The 18,726-nt window shown below is 46.2% G+C and overlaps 1 protein-coding gene across 2 annotated transcripts in view; it reads right to left on the bottom strand.

Moving 5' to 3' along the window:
* Positions 1-18,726, bottom strand: part of sntg2 (syntrophin, gamma 2) — a 68,478-nt gene that overhangs the window by 33,332 nt on the left and 16,420 nt on the right. For both annotated transcript variants that reach the window (XM_086150582.1, XM_086150583.1), the window contains exons 2-8: positions 15,441-15,578; positions 15,245-15,301; positions 15,109-15,166; positions 13,400-13,443; positions 9,980-10,021; positions 9,569-9,656; positions 7,498-7,586 (exon numbers count right to left, since the gene is read on the bottom strand). In XM_086150582.1, coding sequence (XP_086006708.1) covers positions 7,498-7,586; positions 9,569-9,656; positions 9,980-10,021; positions 13,400-13,443; positions 15,109-15,166; positions 15,245-15,301; positions 15,441-15,578 — 516 coding nt within the window. The remainder of the gene's footprint in view (positions 1-7,497; positions 7,587-9,568; positions 9,657-9,979; positions 10,022-13,399; positions 13,444-15,108; positions 15,167-15,244; positions 15,302-15,440; positions 15,579-18,726) is intronic.

Genomic DNA, 18,726 nt, shown 5'->3' with positions numbered 1-18,726 from the left:
CAGATCGCTGCTAACACCGAGCTCAAGCGCTGCTTCATTAAAGAAAACACGCCAAAAAAAAAAAAAAAACGAATGCTTTAAAATGAGAAAAAGCTAAACTTGCAAGATTTAACAAATCACAAGGCGTATCATCTAATGAGCGACGCTTCGGAAAAAAACAAATTCCCGTGGGACGAGAGCCATCGACCGAAATAAGAAACTCCAAAACCTTTCCGTGGCGTCGGTGTTATTACACACTTATCACAGGTTTATTTCTCAGAACCGTCGGCAAATTTTTGATTTCCCGTGCAGCCGAGGACGGACGGCATTCACGCCTTTTTTTTTTTTTTTGTAAAAGCCCCGCGAGCGGCCCGCCGCCTTCATTTCCAGCATCATCTGGAGCGTGCTCGGCGGAGGGCGGCGATGTGACCGGAAATGGGAAAGCTGTCAGGGAGATTACGCTGACAAAGCAACCACCTCTGCTGGAGAGAAGGGAGGGGAACAAAAAAAAAATATAAATAAAACGGGAACCACAGCGGCGGAGCCTCTCCCTGATAGATACTGATGCCTCCACGGCGCCGTGAACCGCGGACCATAATTATTTGACAGCTTGTCGATGCTCCGAGGCTTAACGAAGAAGAAAACCGCGGCGTCGGTGCTGTGCCGCAGAGACGGGCCGCGGTAGATAAAGCTTCACGGCGCCGGAAGAATTCGGGGGGAATTGGAAAATGAAAAAAAAAATTATCATACTTGTCTCTGGGAGCGACCCCATCGCAGCAGAGGCGAAACTCCATCTGCTAATTTGTGTTCGTTCGACGCTACACTTGACTAACTCTGTAATTACCGTCACTCTTGTACGTTTCGTGTATTCACGGCCTTCTGAGCATCGGCCGGCTCTTTCACTGTTATAACAATGTAATAACATGACGGCAGCCGTGTAACGGCAAACAATATTGTCCGTTGTCACTGGCTTTCAAACTTTTATTGAGTATCTATATATATTGTCTATACCTGAGGTGTTAAACCCAAATACACTCAAATACAAAGTCACGGGCCGGCAATGACATTTATTTAAAAAAATCTTTGCATGTGGATTTAAAAAAATCTTTTCATCTGGATCCAAACATGTTTTGCTTAAAAACCGAATAAGGAACAAGCAAATTTTAATACTATACGATATGTAATTTAATATTGCGCACGTGCAAAATCGAAATTAAAATGAAAAAAAAAAAAAACCACATCAATGGCGTTCATTTCTCAAATAAAAATTAAATTAAAATCCTAAGCCTCTTTTTATTTGCAGCCTTCTGAATAATTTTTTTTTACCTTTTTCCACAGACTAATAATAAATGTAAAAATAAAATACTTAATAAAAGAATGAACTAATAAAGACCCGTGTTAAAAGCAAGAAAAAGCGCAAAAAGAAAATTAAAGCTCAGTTTTTGCTACACACTGATTTGCTCTGATCGTTGGTCTTTTTTTTTTTTTCGTCATTTTTCTGAGGTAGCATAACGCCAGTATTAGCACGCGGTCGCCATGACTACTGTCAACAGAGGAGAGGGCATTTATGGGTCCTGTCGTGATTTTCATGTTAAAAAAAAAAGCAGAAAAACCAAACAGCATTCTGGGAATTGTAGTATTTGTAGTATTTGTAGCACTACTTCTCGAGTAGTGTCTATTCCTTGCATCAGGGACCAATCCCAGCCGGCGCCGGTTTGCCGGGGGCGGGGCTTAATCCGTCCCGTTCTTATTTTTCTACGATGATAACCTTCCCTCCCCGCCTCCGCCGCCCCTTCAACGACAGAACTCCTCACCGCCGCAGCGGGACGGAGCTTCTCCGGCTCTTCGCCGCCTCCTCGCCGCCTCCCCGCAGGGTTTCTCCCTCCGGGAGCCGTCGTATCAACGTTCCGGCGTCGGGGCTAAACATGGCTGACAGCGAGCCGGAGCGCCGCGGCGCCTGGGCGGCGACGGACGGCTTAATGAGGGACGACACTGGCTTTCCGCTGCGTCACGGAGATGGATTTCATATTAAAGCTTTTTAATAAAACTCGTTTAAGGCTTCTCGCTGAAACGCGGGAGGTTTCAATCATTCAATCAGCGGAAACCAAAGTCAAGAAGTCACTTGTGGAACTTAACAAACGCACTTATTTACTGTGGATTAGGAAGAGAGTCCCTGGGGAAGGGGGCGGGGCTTAACCTGGACAGGGCAGCTGTCAATCACAGGCTCAACCACCGAGACGTCCAATCGCTCACCCTCTCATTCACACCTGGGGCCAATCCAGAGCAGGAGTGGGCAAACTACGGCCCGCGGGCCACATCCGGCCCGTTGCTCTTTGCAATGCGGCCCGCCAAGGATTGCTACAGAATTCATACTTGATGTGAATGATTGAATGATTGGATCAATGCATGTTGGAGCTCAAACAGGAGATTATTTCATTTTTGGAGCTACTGACAAAGACTGGCTTTGTGATTTAGCCTTTACCGCGGACATACCCACACACATGAATGAGCCGCGCGTGAAGCTACGAGGGAAAAAAAACGGTTTGCGTGTGACATGCCGGCGAACATCGGAGCCTTTAAAACCAAACTGCTTTTATTTTCAATGTATGTACTGTTAACAAATGCATTTTTATTTTATTTTTTTTTATATGTATTGTATCTCGTGCTGACCCGGCCCGTCCGTCAAATTTTAATTGAGCCTGAGCCAAAAAGTTTGCCCACCCCTGATTTAGAGCCTTTGAGGAACCCGCTGACTGTTTTCAAACTGTGGGTTGGACTGGAGAGAACCCAAGCAGCAGAACATGGAGAGATCTCCAGCCTGGAGGACATGGAAAGAACCCAACCAGGGGAACCAAAAGAGAACTGAAGGAAGGGGAGAACCTGGAAAGAAACCAGGCAGGGGAACATGGAGGGAAACCAAAAAAGGAGAACTTAAAGAGAACCTGGAGTGAACCCCAATCAGGAGAACCCGGGGAGATCTCCAGCCTGGAGGACATGGAAAGAACCCAACCAGGAGAACCTAGAAAGAACCCAGGCAGGAGAACGTGAAGGGAACCCCAGACAAGAACATGGAGGGAGTTGGAGAACCAAGTTAGAACCCAACCATCTGACCAACCATTGATTGATTGGTTGATTGTCAACCTGAACCATGTAGAAACACTGCAGACCTCCATCCAGAAGAATCCAGATTTGATGTGTGTGTTTGTGTGTGTGTGTGTGTGTGTGTGTGTGTGTGTGTGTGTGTGTGTGTGTGCTGCTCTGCTCCGACATACAGTCTTAAAGGGACATCTTGCAAAACATTGTCGGAGTTGTTTGACGGCGTGAAATGGGATTTTTCTTTTCTTTTCTGAGTCAGGGGTCGGGGGTCAAAGGTCGCCCTTCTTCTCCTGCAGATCTTCTTTTCTTCTCGTCATTACCGTGCGACCGTGAACGCGCTTTCAATATTTGAGCGGCACTCAAACGAAATAATGTCCCAACGAAAACAAGAGCTCGAGGAGTTTTTGAAGCGAAGTGGGCGACCTTCAAAACGACCTTGAGGAATCCCAAACTACTTTTTTCGTTTGCGATGATTGGTGCCATGATGACGTCTCCGATCTCCTCCTCCGCCGTCGCGAGATGATCCGGCCCCGGAGATTAAGGTTAGCCACTCGTAGCCTCTGACCTTTTCTAATTTACCGACGCCGCGTCGCATTTGAGCCTCTGAGTGGTTTTAATCACGCTTCTGAATTAAAATGTCAGCGAGATGATCGCATTAAAACCGGGCGCGTCGGAAAAAAACGCGCGCAACCGAAGCCGACGTGACAAGCCCGGCGAAAGGCCAAACATTCAAACGTCCATTTATAGCCCGTGCAGTTTATCCCCCGCTCACAGGGTCGCGGGGGTCCCGGAAACCAATCAGCAGCCGGAATTGGGACGAGGGGGCGGGGTTTGACCCGGATGGAGCAGCTGTCAATCAATGCCGTTCGCTCTTTCGTTCACAGCTAAGGGCAATTGGGGAGTCTTCAATGAAGCTAGCGGTTGATTTAGGGCTGTGGGAGGAAGATGGAGAACATGGAGAGAAACCAGCCGCTGCACCTCTGTGCCTGCCACATCTGCAAAAAAAAGTTAGCGGTGTAGCTAAATGGATAGTTGGGGTGAGATAACTGTGATTGCCCTCACACTGCCTCTATGTGCGGTGTGTGTGTGTGTGTCTGTGTGTGTGTGTGTGTGTGTGTGTGTGTGTGTGTGTGTGTGAGAGGGAGGTTTCTTGACGTCACCCCCCCCCACCATCACCACTAACACCACCTCCTGCATATATGCTTAGAGGGCATTATGGATTACTTCACATTTAATAACATGTCAAAGTCAGAGTGGATTTAAGTGAGAAACACACACACAAACACACACACATGCACACACACACACACACACACACACACACAGAGGCTCATGCCACATCTGATAGCACCCACGCTTCCAGGGCTAGCTGCTGCTGCTGCTGAGCTAGCTGGTGTGATAAAAAACAGCACCAGGAGCGGCTGAATGGCGTTTAGCGATAGCATTTTAGCTTTCGACGCGCACCCCAACCCCCCCCACCCCCACCCCAAACCCTGGGTGAAATTGACTCAATTTAAGTAACACTGAACCCACCGGCCCCTCCGCCCCCCACCATCCTGCTCCCCCCGAAAATGTGGATGCATTAGTACATATTTCGACCAGAATATTTACTTCCATTATTTAATTTGCCCGGTCGTGGCAAATGTGCGGCTGATAGGCGAACTCACGCCGGGCGGCAGAAACACCGCCGTTTGCAATGTAGACAGCTGGCCCCTTTGAAAGCAGCCATTATGGGATGTCACCGCGGGGCGAGCAGCGGGGTACGGCGTAATTAACGACATCAATTACACCCCTGTTCAGTTTAGGTGGATCTGGGGTGCGGGAATTATTCGGGCCTGTTAAGCAGAATTAAATGAATGTAATCAATTAAGGGCGTGATGGGATGTCGGTGTGGGGTCGTCTGCAGGTCGCTAAGCAGATGCTCTTGTTGTTATAGATACGGACGCCATAGCACAGGGTGCTACTGGGGGAACAGATGGCGGACAGGATTTAGCTTATGTTGCGTTCAGTGTCCTCGCACTCCCTTCCTACCTGCGGGGAAGCGACCAATCACGGCCCAGACCAGGAGGGGACACCAGGCCGCAGTTCTGCTACGAGCTAGACTTCTTGAATGTTCCCCAAACATGTAGCTCCGGACTATTTTGCAGAGATCATCTTATAAATCACTTGGCCTCCAACCTACTAGTCTCCAATCTGCTAGCCTCCAACCAACTAGCCTCTAACCAGCAAGCCTCCAACCAGCTAGCCTCCAACCAACTAGCTTCCAACCTGCTAGCCTCTACCAGCTAGCCTCCAACCAGCAAGCCTCCTACCTGCTCGCCTCCAACCAGCTAGCCTTCAACCAACTAGCCTCCAACCTGTTAGCCTCTAACCAGCTAGCCTTCAAACTGCTAGCCTCTAACCAGCTAGCCTCCAACCAGCTAGCCTCCAAACTGCTGGCCTCCAATCGGCAAGCCTCCAGCCAGCTAGCCTCCAAACAACTAGCCTCCAACCAGCTAGCCTCCAACCAGCTCGCCTCCAACCAGACCTCAGATGCACGACCCCTCAGCTATCTAGCTGCGCTACACCAGCGACAGAAAATTAATTAATTCATCAATTAATCAATTATTAATCAAAAATCCCAGATTCTGCATATTTTGTCTAACCCAGATTCTGCATTGTTATTGTCTCTATGATTCTGCACCACTAGCATCGCTCAGATTCTGCATTAATGGTATATCTATCATTCTGGATTGTTGGTATGATCCATACCTAGCATTCGTTTTATCCCAGATTCTGTACAGTTGGTGTTTCCCTGTTTCTGCATTGTTGATGTATCCAAGATTCTGCATCGTTGGGAAAACCCAGTGTAAGATATCTTTCTGGACGTGTTCCTGTTATAAGTTGTAACCACCTTGAGCTCTTATTTTGAAGCCTTAACAGAGAGCAAAAGTTATGTGGGGTAACGTTACCCCTGAGAAACTGGTGTCTCCACATTTGTTATTTTGTGGTTGTACACAGAATAGGCGCATCTCACAAACTCTCGGTTACAGTGGCGGCAGCGGTGGGATACGCTTGCCCACGTTCAGAGAGAAAAAGACGTTTTATGACCGAAAAGAAAAGTCCATCGAAGCAGGAATTTGGTGTCACAAAGCTTCCGCATAAAGTGGTATGTCCCGAGTTCGGCGTTACAAGTGTATCCCAGATTCCGATAAGTTGATATAGTCCAAATTCTGCTCAAATAGTATCACCCAGATTCTGCATCGCTGGCATGTCTCAGATTCAGCATAGTTGGTATATCTCAGGTTCTGCATTATTGGCACATCCCAAATTTTGATTAGTTGATAGTTCTCCAATTTTGCTCAAATGGTATAACCCAGATTCTGCATGATTGGTATATCCAAGATTCTGATTAGCTGATATATCCCCAATTCTGCTCAAATGGTATAACCCAGATTCTGCATTATTGGTATGTCCCAGATTCTGCGCTATCAGTATATCCCGAATTCGGCGTTACTACTATATCCCAGATTCCGATAAGTTGATATAGTCCAAATTCTGCTCAAATGGTAAAACCCAGATTCTTCATCGCTGGCATGTCTCAGATTCAGCATAGTGGGTATATGTCAGGTTCTGCATTATTGGTACATCCCAAATTCTGATTAGTTGATAGTTCTTCAATTTTGCTCAAATGGTATAACCCAGATTCTGCATGATTGGTATATCCCCAATTCAGCATAGTTGGTATATCTCAGTTTCTGCATGATTGGTATATCCCACATACGGCACTGCCACCATATCCCGGATTCTGAATTATTGGTACATCCCAAATTCTGATTAGTTGCTATATCCCCGATTCTGCTCAAATGGTATAACCCAGATTCTGCATGATTGGCACGTCTCAGATTCAGCACAGTTGGTATATCTCAGATTCTGCATTATTGGTATGTCCCAGATTCTGATTAGTTGCTATATCCCCGATTCTGCTCAAATGGTACATCCCAGATTCTGTATATAAAGTGGTATATCCCAGATTTGTCATGTTCGGTACGTCCCAGAAGCCGCCAACCTCCACCAGCTGCAGCAGCGACTCGGATTTAAAGACGATGTGACAGGAGATGGGCGGAGATGCTGGCCGTGTCACCTGAGCCCGACTTATGTACGTGTTGCTATGGCGACGGTGTGAAATCCCCCGTCGGGGTGGTCGTCGTCAGGATAAACACATCAGACTCCGGAAGGGTCTTTGTCTAAATCCCAGCGGGCGCCAACTTTTTGTGAATACTTATCTGAACGAATGGACTTAAAACATATAAAGAGGAAGTGGGTTTTTTTTTTTTTTTTTTTTTTTACTTCCTGAGTGAAACAGTCGGCCTGTCACCATCAGGCTAATCTCTAGAAATTCAATTTTATAGCGTTACGGTGGAAAAAGGGTTGTTTTCTTACCGCGTCGCCTTCGTCGCCGTTGAGGAGCAGGTCGCCGCCGAAGAGGGAGGGCGGCGCCCGGCTGCGATGGCTGGACGGCCCCGGAGAACCTGAAGAAAAGAAGAAGGGAGGTAGAACATGGAGGCCGTGACCTTCTCCTGACCGCCGACACGTCTGGGTCACGGGGGAGCTGCGGCCAATCACAGCCGACGCTGGGGTGAGAGGCGGGGCTTAACCTGGACGTTTCAGCTGTCAATCAGGGAGAGTCATTCACGCCGACGGAGAGCGACCCGCCCCTTCTCTCCTCCGACGTCTCTCCTCCTTTCTTCATTCTCTTTCCTCTCCTTTCTCCTCCTCCATCCTTCCTCCTCTCGTCTTTCCTACATCATTCTTCCCTCCTTTTCTACCTCCTTTCCTACCTCCTCCTCTTCCATCCTCCCTCCATCCTTCTCTCCAAACTCCTCTGACCTCTCCATCCTTCCTCTTTCGTCCCTCCTCTCCTCTTTCCTTCCTCCTCTCCTCTTTCCTATCCCCTCTTTTCCTCTTTCCTACCGCCTCCTCTCCTATCTCCTTCCTTCCCTCCTCGATCCTCATCCCTCCTTCGCTCCAAACTCCTGTCACCTCCCCATCCCTCCTTTCCTCTTTCCTACCTCTACCTTTCCTCTTTCCTTCCTCCCCCTCTTTGCTCCTCCCTCCCCCGCCTTCCATCCCTCCTTCACTTTCCTCACTCCTCCATCCTTCTTTCCTCTTTCCTACCTTCTCCTTTCCTGTTTCCTGCATCTTCCTTTCCTCTTTCCTTCCTCCTCCTCTCCTCCCTTCCCCAGCTTCTCTCCTCCATCCCTTATTCACTTCCCCTTTCCTCACTCCTCCTCCCCTCTTTCCTATCCCCTCTTTTCCTCTTTCTTACTGCCTCCTCTCCTATCTCCTCCCCTCTCTCCTCGATCCTCATCCCTCCTTCGCTCCAAACTCCTGTCACCTCCCTATCCCTCCTTTCCTCTTTCCTACCTCCTCCTCTCCTCCCTCCTTTCCTTCATCCCCCTCTTTTCTCTTCCCTCCCCCGCCTTCCATCCCTCCTTCACTTTCCTCACTTCTCCATCCTTCTTTCCTCTTTCCTCCCTCCTCCTTTCCTGTTTCCTACCTCCTCCTCTCGTCTTTCCTGTTTCCTACCTCCTCGTTTCCTCTTTCCTCCATCCTCCTCTCCTCTCTCCTCCCTCCTCTCCTCTTTTCTACCTCCTCCTTTCCTGTTTCCTACCTCCTCGTTTCCTCCCTCCTCCTCTAATCTATCCTCCCTCCTCCTCTCGTCTTCCCTGCCTCCTCCTTTCCTGTTTCCTGCATCTTCCTTTCCTCTTTCCTACCTCCTCCTAACATACCCCTCCTTCCCTCTTTCCTCCATCCTCACTCCTTCTCCTCTCCTGTTTCCTACCTCCTCCTTTCCTCCTTCCTCCCTCCCTCCTCTTCCCCGGCTCGTCCGACCAGCTTTGGCGAGGGGAACGCGTCCTCTCCGATCGATATCTATTCCAACCTCTAGTTAAAAAAATGTTCAAAGCGGGCCGCCATCGAGCGAGGACAAAAGGCAAATCCAATTGTTGTGCGCGGCGGGCCGGCCGGCGGCGGCGGCGGGGGGGGGGCTCGCACATCACACGGAGAACACGCCTTGAAAAAAAAAAAAAAAAAAAAAAAAAGATAAAGTACACGGAAAAATTAAGAGAAATATGTAAATCGGAGAGCGAGATTAGTTTTAAAGGGGTTGTGAACTTCTCCCCGGAGCGGCCCGCTGCGCTGCACGCCGGCGTGCACGGCGAAGTGATTTTCAATGCGAGGGGGGGGCGCCGTTAATCCCGGAGCAGCCGACCCGAGGTGCCTGCAAGGTCCAAACTGGTTCAGCAGATTAGATAAGGGTTTGGGATTTAAGGCCGCTCGGCGATTTGTGGAGGAGTTTGAGGTTTATTCTTTGGGAGGCTGGTGGCCAATTAACAGACCCCAGCATGTTTTCACACACACACACACACACACACACTTTCTAAAACATCTCCATCCACGGCTGCTCGACCGTGCCCCGCGAGATCTTCACCCTCAGGGCGGCCCGGCTTACCGAGAGGCAGCTTCAGGAAGGACGGGACCTCTCGGAGGTAGCGGACGGCGAGGGTGACCTCGTCTCCGGCCGTACGCAGGAGGTGGACCTGAAGATGAAGGGGCAAAAGTTAAACCCGGTATCTCTGCTCCGGCTGAGGTATTAACTAATAAAATATTTAACCTGTCCGTTTTTTTTCCTTTCAGAAAAGAGAAGATGTTTTTTTTTTTTTTTTTTTTCCCCCCTGCACCGATGTTACACTTCCCTTGATATCTGTTGTGGAAAAAGCTGTCGCCGTAAAGAGCTGACAGCTGGTTGGGCCTGCGTGAGTAGACAGGTGTGTGTGTGTGTGTGTGATGAATCTACATGCAACAGCAGCAGTTCAAGCTCCTTTCACAGTCCAACGCGGAGAAGGTATGAGATGATGCTCACCACTTCCTCGTGCGTGCAGGTTTCTACGTGAATGCCGTTGACCTGAGGGACGCAGAGAATACATGAGAAGGTGAAATCGGGTTCGGTCGTCGTCGTCCTCCGCGAGCCGCTGAAGGCCCGCGGCAAGTAAAAGACAAAAAAATTTGTGAGAAAGATCTAATTCTGCCAAATTGGCTCTTTCAGTTGTTCATGAACCAAAACGCTTATCTTGCACTCCAGGTGGCGGCGGCTGCCACTCGGCCAGAGTTTGGGTCCAAGACAAGCATTCACGCTCTCATTCACATGGAAATATAGAGACACACACACATTCACTCTCTTATTCACATGGAAATATAGAGACACACACACATTCACTCTCTTATTCACATGTTAATATGGAGACATGCACACTTTCACATGTAAATATACAGACATGCACATATTCACTCTCTCATGCAGGTGTAAATATAGAAACATACACATTCACCTTCTCAGTTACATGTAAATATAGAGAATACACACATTTACTCTCTCATTCACATGTAAATATAGGGATATACACACATTCACCCTCTCAAATATACGTGCATAAAGAGACATACACACATTCACATGTAAATATAGAGACATACACACATTCACGCTCTCATTAACATGTAAATATAGAGACACACACACACTAACGCTCTCATTCACATGTAAATATGGAGAATACACACATTTACTCTCTCATTCAGGAGTAAATATAGAAACACACACATTCACCCTCTTAGTTACATGTAAATATACAGACATAAACAATCTCATGTAAATACAGAGACATACACATATTCACTCTCTCATTAATGTGTAATTATAGGGAAATACACACATTCACCCTCTGAATTGTATGTAAATATGGAGAATACATACATACATTCACTCTCTCATTCACGTGTAAATGTAGACATACACACATTCACATGCAAATACAGAGACATACACACATTTACTTACTCATTGACATGTAAATATAGAGACATACACATGTAAATATGGATACATACACACACTGACATGTAAATATATAGACACACAAACATTCACCCTCTCATTCAAGAAGCTACATTAAGACATAAACACATTCACTCTGTCATTCAAACCTGATATAGGGACATGCAGTCATACTTATATCCTCCTTCATGCATTTTATTTTTATAAAGCTCTAAAATGTCCCTGTAGCTGCACAAAAACATTTTAAAATCTGGATTCACACGTTCACTGTCATTCAAGCATGGTATAGACAGGGGTCGGCAAGCCGCGGTTCTCCGGTCCCTCTGAAGCAGCTCCCTTTGCCTTTCGTAAATAACGTATTTTAATTCAAATGTATTTTATTTCAATTTGTAATTTTGAATTTGAAGATTATGGCGATCTTGTTATCATCAGAATCAGGAAAATTTTATTTGTCCCCGAGGGGCAATTGGGGGCACATGAAGTAGCAGCATCAAGGTTGTGAACATGTGAACATCAATAATAAAATGAAAAATAAAATTAAAAAGAAAAAAGAGAGAAAAAAGAGAATATGTATATATATATATATATATATATATATATAGATGTCCACATATATATATATATATATATATATATATATATATATATATATATATATATAAATATAAATAAATTATTTACAAAATTGTGCAAATTGTCAGAACAAAATCGCTCTTTATAAAAGCTAAACAACTAAATGAAACATGTTCAAATATTTTTGTCGCCCTTAATAAGCGACAGCGCGCCAGTAAAAGGAGGACAGCGCACAAAGAGAATGGCATTTTTGGATCATTTAAATTCTGCTTTTTTTTTTTTCCTCATAAATAAAAGAAGTACTCCAATAGACATTGAGCATTTTGCTTGAAAGTAACCTTCAACCCTACGTCCTTTTTTTTTTCAGAGCTCAAATTGTTTTGTTGCATGCAGAAATGTCATTTAAAAGCACCCCGGACTCGTCGCCAGTCGATCGCAGGCCGGCATATCGACAAATAAAGAAAAAAACGTTCACTCTGTCATCCAAATATTGTATATAGACAACTCTTCACCCTCTGATTCACAACTCATATAGAGACAAACATCGTTCCTTTAAAAAATACACTATGAACGACCTGAGATTCATTCAGAAAAGTGCAATTTCAATAACACCATGCCTTCTGTCTTCTCAGTTCTTTGAGCATTTTGTTGTTTTTTTCCCTTCTATGAATCTCATAGCGGCACAAAAACTCTCTGCACCCACGCCAAGCATACAGGTTTCTTATTAACCTCAAAGAACAAATAAGAAGCGGTCCATTTTTCTTGGAAAACCCAAGAAAAAAGTGAGATGTCCACATTTCGACATCTCACTGATGAGGATGTCTGAGCCAACGGAAAAAGCAGGTACATTTCTAACAATAAGTAAAAATGCTATTTACCGACCCGGTCGCTGCATTGCTGCCATGTTACTAACACTGACTTGAACACTGCACCCTTAGCAGACAATATAGGAACTGCGTTATTTGTCTGAAAAAGTAGCTCATGATTTTTATGTTGTTTTTTTGTCACTCCATGGACCGGACTGGCGGGCCGATACTGGCCCGCGGGCCGTACGTTGGACACCCCTTTGACAATCTCATTCAAACCTCATAGAGACATAAACCCATTCATCCAAGCGTCGTAAAGAAACACAACATTCACCCTCTCATTCACAATTCATATAAAAACAACATCAACTAGATCTTTCACACTTCCAAGCAATTTAAAGTCTCCGTTGAAGCTCACATTTCTTCTTGCTAGCCGCCGCGAACCGAATCCCACCGGGTCAGTTTGTATCGAATGCACCGCCCAGACTGTCCACTAGGGGGCGCCGTCCCCTTCTGTCACCGGGTGGGGGTGGGCTCTCTACGCCACTTACACGCCACTTATTTTTTCATTCACGTCCAATCCGGGGTTTTTAATCACAGCGATCTGGACGGTTAATTTGTTTCCCCTCATCGATCTGCGGCGGTCAAACACACGCCGACCGTCGTCGTCCGGAAGACGACCCGGATGCGGCGTCGAAGAACGGATAAGTGGCGTCGGCGGTCCTCCGCGCACGTCTTAATAACTTCCCGCGTGAATGTTAATGTCACTCGGCGGCCCGACGCGCTACTTGATATTCCAGTTACACGGCCCGTCCAATAAAACCGTGGCCGAGTCCAGACGGATCGGAATTAACTTTTTAAAAAGATTAAATGAATATCATTACAACGCGCGCAACTTATTCCGGCGGACGGAAAACTGCAATTTATTAGGAATCCTTGACGGACAGCCGAGTCGGATCGGACGATCCGGTGGCGACGCGTGTATTCAATATCTATTTTCTGAAAATGAAGAGATGTTAGTGTGACCCCGGCCTCCCCGGCCTCCCCGGCCAGCGGACGATGCACCAACCTGCAGAACGGCGTCGCCGACGAACAGCTTCCCGGTCTGGTCGGCTGCGGGGCGCAGAGGTTAATGAAAACATCACAAGATAATTGCTTATTTCACACTTGGTGGAGCGACGGGGGAGAGGCGATGCGCGGCCCGGGTCAGGGACGGAACAGGGGAGCGGGGGGGTGAAATTAGCCGGGATAAACGACATAAAATAGAAATCTCTGCAGGAAATAATGTGGCCGTGATGCTCTGACCGGGAGGGTTAGCACTTCTTACGAGCCTTCAAATAAACGTGCCGGTGAGGGATTGCCCGCTCGAATCCCGCTACAATACCTTCTGTGTGTGTGTGTGTGTGTGTGTGTGTGTGTGTGACGGCGCTCTCGGCCCGTTGGTTCGTGAAAGCTCTCGGACAGATGCTCGCTGCAGGCGGCGCTCTCTGCTGGTGGCGCAGGAAAGAGGCAAAACATCGGAAGAGCCGATCACCGAAAAAGGCGAGATTTTAGGCGAAAAAATACATTTGACCATGAGCCACATACTTTGCATATATATATATATATACCTATAATCATAATATGGATAGACATTTTTAGAAAATATACTTTTTTTATACCCTCAGACTTTATTCTATGTTATTTAATTTCATTTTATTTTATATTTTCTTCTTATTTATTCATTGGCATGCTGCTGCTGCCAAATAATTTCCATATCCTGGGATCATTAACGTACATCTCATCCCATATATATATATATATATATACATATACATATATATATTAATCTTTATTTTGCAAATAGGTTTTTCTTTCCTCATACTTAGTCACTATACTTATACTAACTACTATACTACTTATACTATATATATATATATATATATATATATATATATACAGTATATATACATATATGTAATATGGATAGACACTTTCAGAAAATATAGATTTTTTATACACTCAGACGTTATTCTATGTTATTTAATTTCATTTCATTTTATATTTTCTTCTTATTCATTCATTGTCATGCTGCTGCTGCCAAATAATTTCCATATCCTGGGATCATTAACGTACATTTCATCTCATATATATATATATATATATATTAATATTAATATTTATTTTGCAGATAAGTTTTTCTTTCCTCATAATCAGTCATTATACTTATACTATACTACTATACGACTTATACTATATATATAAGTATAATGACTAATTATGAGGAAAGAAAAACTTATTTGCAAAATAAATCTTCATGTTAATTTAAAAATGTTTTTTTGTTGATCAGTGGTTCAGTGTGTGTGTGTGTGTGTGTGTGTGTGTGTGTGTGTGTGTGCACACGTCTGGTTCCGGCACCTACCACTGGTCATCATGTCACGCGACCTGAGACAACCACCGTGTTCTGCTCACAGACATTTTAAGCCGATAAAACGGTATCACGGGTCGGCTTTCCCAATGCTAAGCTAGGCTAAATAACGTCCTCAACCTGGAGCGGCGGCTCAAAACAGTAAACTTCTTGCTGACGGAGCAAACAAAACGGATACATGTGGAGAGTTTATCAAAATAAGAATCAATGGATCGATCCGAAACAACCAGTTTAATCTTGAGAGTTGGTACGATCCATTGCGGGGGGGTTCAATCGAGAAGGTAGAAAACTAGCGACGCCCCGGAGTGGGAGGAGAGGGAGGGATAAACGCCACAAAAACACTGGACCTCGAAGCTTCTCGGGTTCCTTACCTACTTGATCTTTGAAAATCTTGGAGATAACCACCGGCACTTTGTGCTCCGCGCCGCCCTGGAAAGAGAAGGACGTCACACGGGGGTCGCGAGGTCGCCGTTGGCGGCGGACGGATGGATGTCGGCGTCTCCTCACCTTGATGCTCAGGCCCAGGCCGCCCGTCGCCTGTCTTCGCAGTACGACGGTTCTGTGCTTTAGAAAGTGGGAGTTTCTTATTGGCAAAGGGATATCCAGCGCATTCACACATTAGCTCAGGAGGCTTCTCCCCGTCCGTTTTTTAATTTTTATTTTCATTTTCCGCAGCAGGGAGATGAATCGTCTCCGGACTTACATTGCCGTGGGACTCGTCCCCGCGGGTGCAGACCACGTCCAGCTTCTGGATGGTCAGGGCCTCTTTGGTCAGCTTCAGGCAGACGTCGTAGGTATTGTTGGTCTCCTCATTGTACAGCAAGGCGATGCCGGATTTGGTCTGCAGGGGGAAAAAATAAAAAATAAAAATGGGAGGGAAGCGTTGACAATCGAGTCCCGAAAATGAACATTTTAAAAACCCACCCCATTGAAAACGTGTTCTTTGTGCGGTCCACTTTTCAGTTAATTAGGTTTTTTGTGTGTGTATGGGGGGAAAAAAGGCGTTACCTCCCAATTAATGAGCACATAAGAATATCAGGCAGAGTTATGATGGGATTTGACATGGTGTGTGTGTGTGTGTGTGTGTGTGTGTGTGTGTGTGTGTGTGTGTGTGCATATAGCGGTCAGCGGAAATATAAACGAGGCAATGATCCCCCCCAATAAACCCCAACGGTTCATTCAGGCCAGCCCCCGGAAACGGCACAGCGGCGTGAAATCGTTTTCCGCCCCGTCGCCATTGGCGGGCGCCACGGCAACCGAAACAAAGTGAATTTAGATCAACTGGACCCTCTGAGCTTTTCTAATTAATTAGACGATTCTCTATTTTTTTTTCGTCTGGAGATAAAGTGACTGCCAGATGTAGCGACGCGACGCTTCGAGTCACACATCAGACGAATTAGCTCGGCGGCTACACACACACACACGCACACACACACACACACACGCACACACACACAGATACACACACTCCCGATTGACAAGGCGCAGACGCCCCGCTGAGATGTTCGTCTATCATTGCAAGTTCAGCGACAAACTGATGCATGGAGGCCGTTCGCTGGTTCGTTATCGAGGCCTGCGGCTCCACATCGGAGGCGGGGTTACGCCAAGGAGGCGGGGCCACCACAGAAAAGGGGCGGGGCTTAACATCAATGTCAATTCAGTGATTTAGCCTCTTATATACATTAACAGACAATTTGGGAAGACGGAGAACATGGGGAGAACCAGCCAGGCAGATGAGATAAAGTACTTCCCTGTACTCCATCTGGTGTATCATTATTGCCGATACTGAAGTATTCTGAGTATACTGAAGTATTCCCTCAGAGTACGTTCATCGTCATAATATTTCGTCCTTTTCCCAGTACCTCCCTGTACAGTATGCAGTAGGATACTACAGGAAATACACACACACTAAGAAGTGGGGTAATATAATCTCATCCGCCCATTATCTATAATAATAGCATTCAGAAAATGCAGCGGGATATAATGTAAACCTGTTCTACACACATTATTTCCGAATTACACAGTAAATGCACACACACAGTAACACAGCTGCAAAGCTCATTGACTGCCGTGCTAAATATGCTAATAATGAAAAGTAAATGTGGACAAGGCAACGAAGCAGCGTGTTGTTTTCCTCTGCTTGCGAATCCAGATATGATGAACAAGCCACTGATGATAATGAGTGTGTGTACGCGTGTGTGTGTTTGTGTGTGTGTGTGTGTGTGTGTGGCAAAGCCCCCCTTCCCTCCAAATCCGAGTCCTGCAGCTTGAGCTGTGAAGCCCTGAGGGGAGCCACTCAAATACAAGGAACAGAGAGTGTGTGTGTGTGTTTGTGTGTGTGTGTGTGTGTGTGTGTGTGTGTGTGTGTGTGTGTGTGTGTGTGTGTGTGTGTGTGTGTGTGTGTGTGTGTGTTTCACACTCGAGGTGGCGGATCAGGTGGGAGGCTCTGCTAGGGAGTCCAGCGCTTAGTGGACGTTCCGCTAATGGGTTACGTTCTGGAGAACAATGGAGCTGATGAAGAACCCTGATGATCCTGGACGGAGGTGGAGGAGTGACAGAACGTGTGAGGACCTCAGAGGAGTCCATCTTCTGGAGGAGATACTCGAAAATGCATTTTCTGAGGACCTCTTCAGAGTTGCAGGCTCTCAGACTCTGGTTCGGTACTTGTACTCTCCGTGGATACGGCAGCTGGAGGACAGCGGGCTCAAAGGCCACCGAGGAGGTCAAACAACCTTCTAGGTTGGAGGAACAGCGACCTCAGATGAGCAGAGGAGGAAGGAGTGTGTGCACCAGACGACGTAAGGTAGCTCGGACACGGCGCTACTGGCAACCAATGCGAGGATGGCTGCCAAAATGTAGGTCAGCGGTGGGTTTTGTCAGGAGGGTTTTGATGCTACATGTGAAGTCAGAGCGACAAAGTTCCTGGTCTTCATCATCCCTGCTGGTGGAAACAAGCAGATGCAGAACAGAGGAGGCCCCAGGATGGAACTCTGAGGGACTCCACAGAGCACGTTTGGCTCTTTGTGAGTGAAACCAGATGTTTCCTCATGAAACAGTTTGTCCTCCTGCCAGAAGGGCTCATCACTGTCACTAGCATAGCATAGTTCATTTCTTTTTGTTTTGTTTTTTTTGTAAATCACACGGGCGTTACACTCACCCTCCACTTCTCCACCCCTGGAACATACCATTCAGGAGTCTTGGCGGGGATTGAGACATTTTTATGTTATTTCTTTTTTTTTTCAGAATGATAGCTGGAGGCCGAATTTACATTCAGATATAGTCGATCATTTCTATGTTTATCATTTACACACACACACACACACACACACACACACACACACACACACACGCACACACAAGGTCCTCGACTACGTTCCTACAGCCCAATTTTCACAGTAAGTTGTATTTCTCAGACAATGCTGTGCAGAAGTACGCTTCGGTGCGGATCCTTTCACATGTTCAATTTTATGCTTTATATCGCGGATGACTTCGGCCCAGCAGCCGGCCGGACGTTTTATTTTGTCTGATTTCACATCCATGGAAACTGCTTTTACTGACAGAGGAGTCTGACTTATGCTTGGGAGCCATAATAAAGGGCAAAAAAGTTTCCCCAGAAAAAAAACAACACGAATAAAAAAGCAAGAGAACGTGAACCAAACCATGTAAACTCGTTTGGCGAATTCATCAACTCCGCTCCCCAACCGACTTAACAACTGTTAGAAATCTGCGTTACATCGGACTTCTTAACTTATGGAAAATGGCGATGTAACTCAAAACCCTGTCGGTCAAGGACTTCCAGTGTACTTCATGTCAAAATCTTCTGGCCGTGGCAGCCAGACTTGAATTTTCTTGGTTTATAAACATTTCAGCGAGAGGCTTCTTCAGCTCTTTGGAGAACTTGAAGAAGCGTCTTGGATGACGGGTGAAACATCTTCAAGTGAAGGAAATTCAAGTCCGGTTGCCATCACAAGAAGATTTTGACCTGAGAG

Source organism: Fistularia commersonii, chromosome 8 (assembly GCF_037954325.1).
Source record: "Fistularia commersonii isolate RoL2024-O1a breed Wild chromosome 8, RoL_Fcom_v1.0, whole genome shotgun sequence".
Classification (NCBI taxonomy): domain Eukaryota; kingdom Metazoa; phylum Chordata; class Actinopteri; order Syngnathiformes; family Fistulariidae; genus Fistularia; species Fistularia commersonii.
Note: the sequence above shows the minus strand (reverse complement) of the source record. Positions and strands in the feature narration are given on the sequence as shown.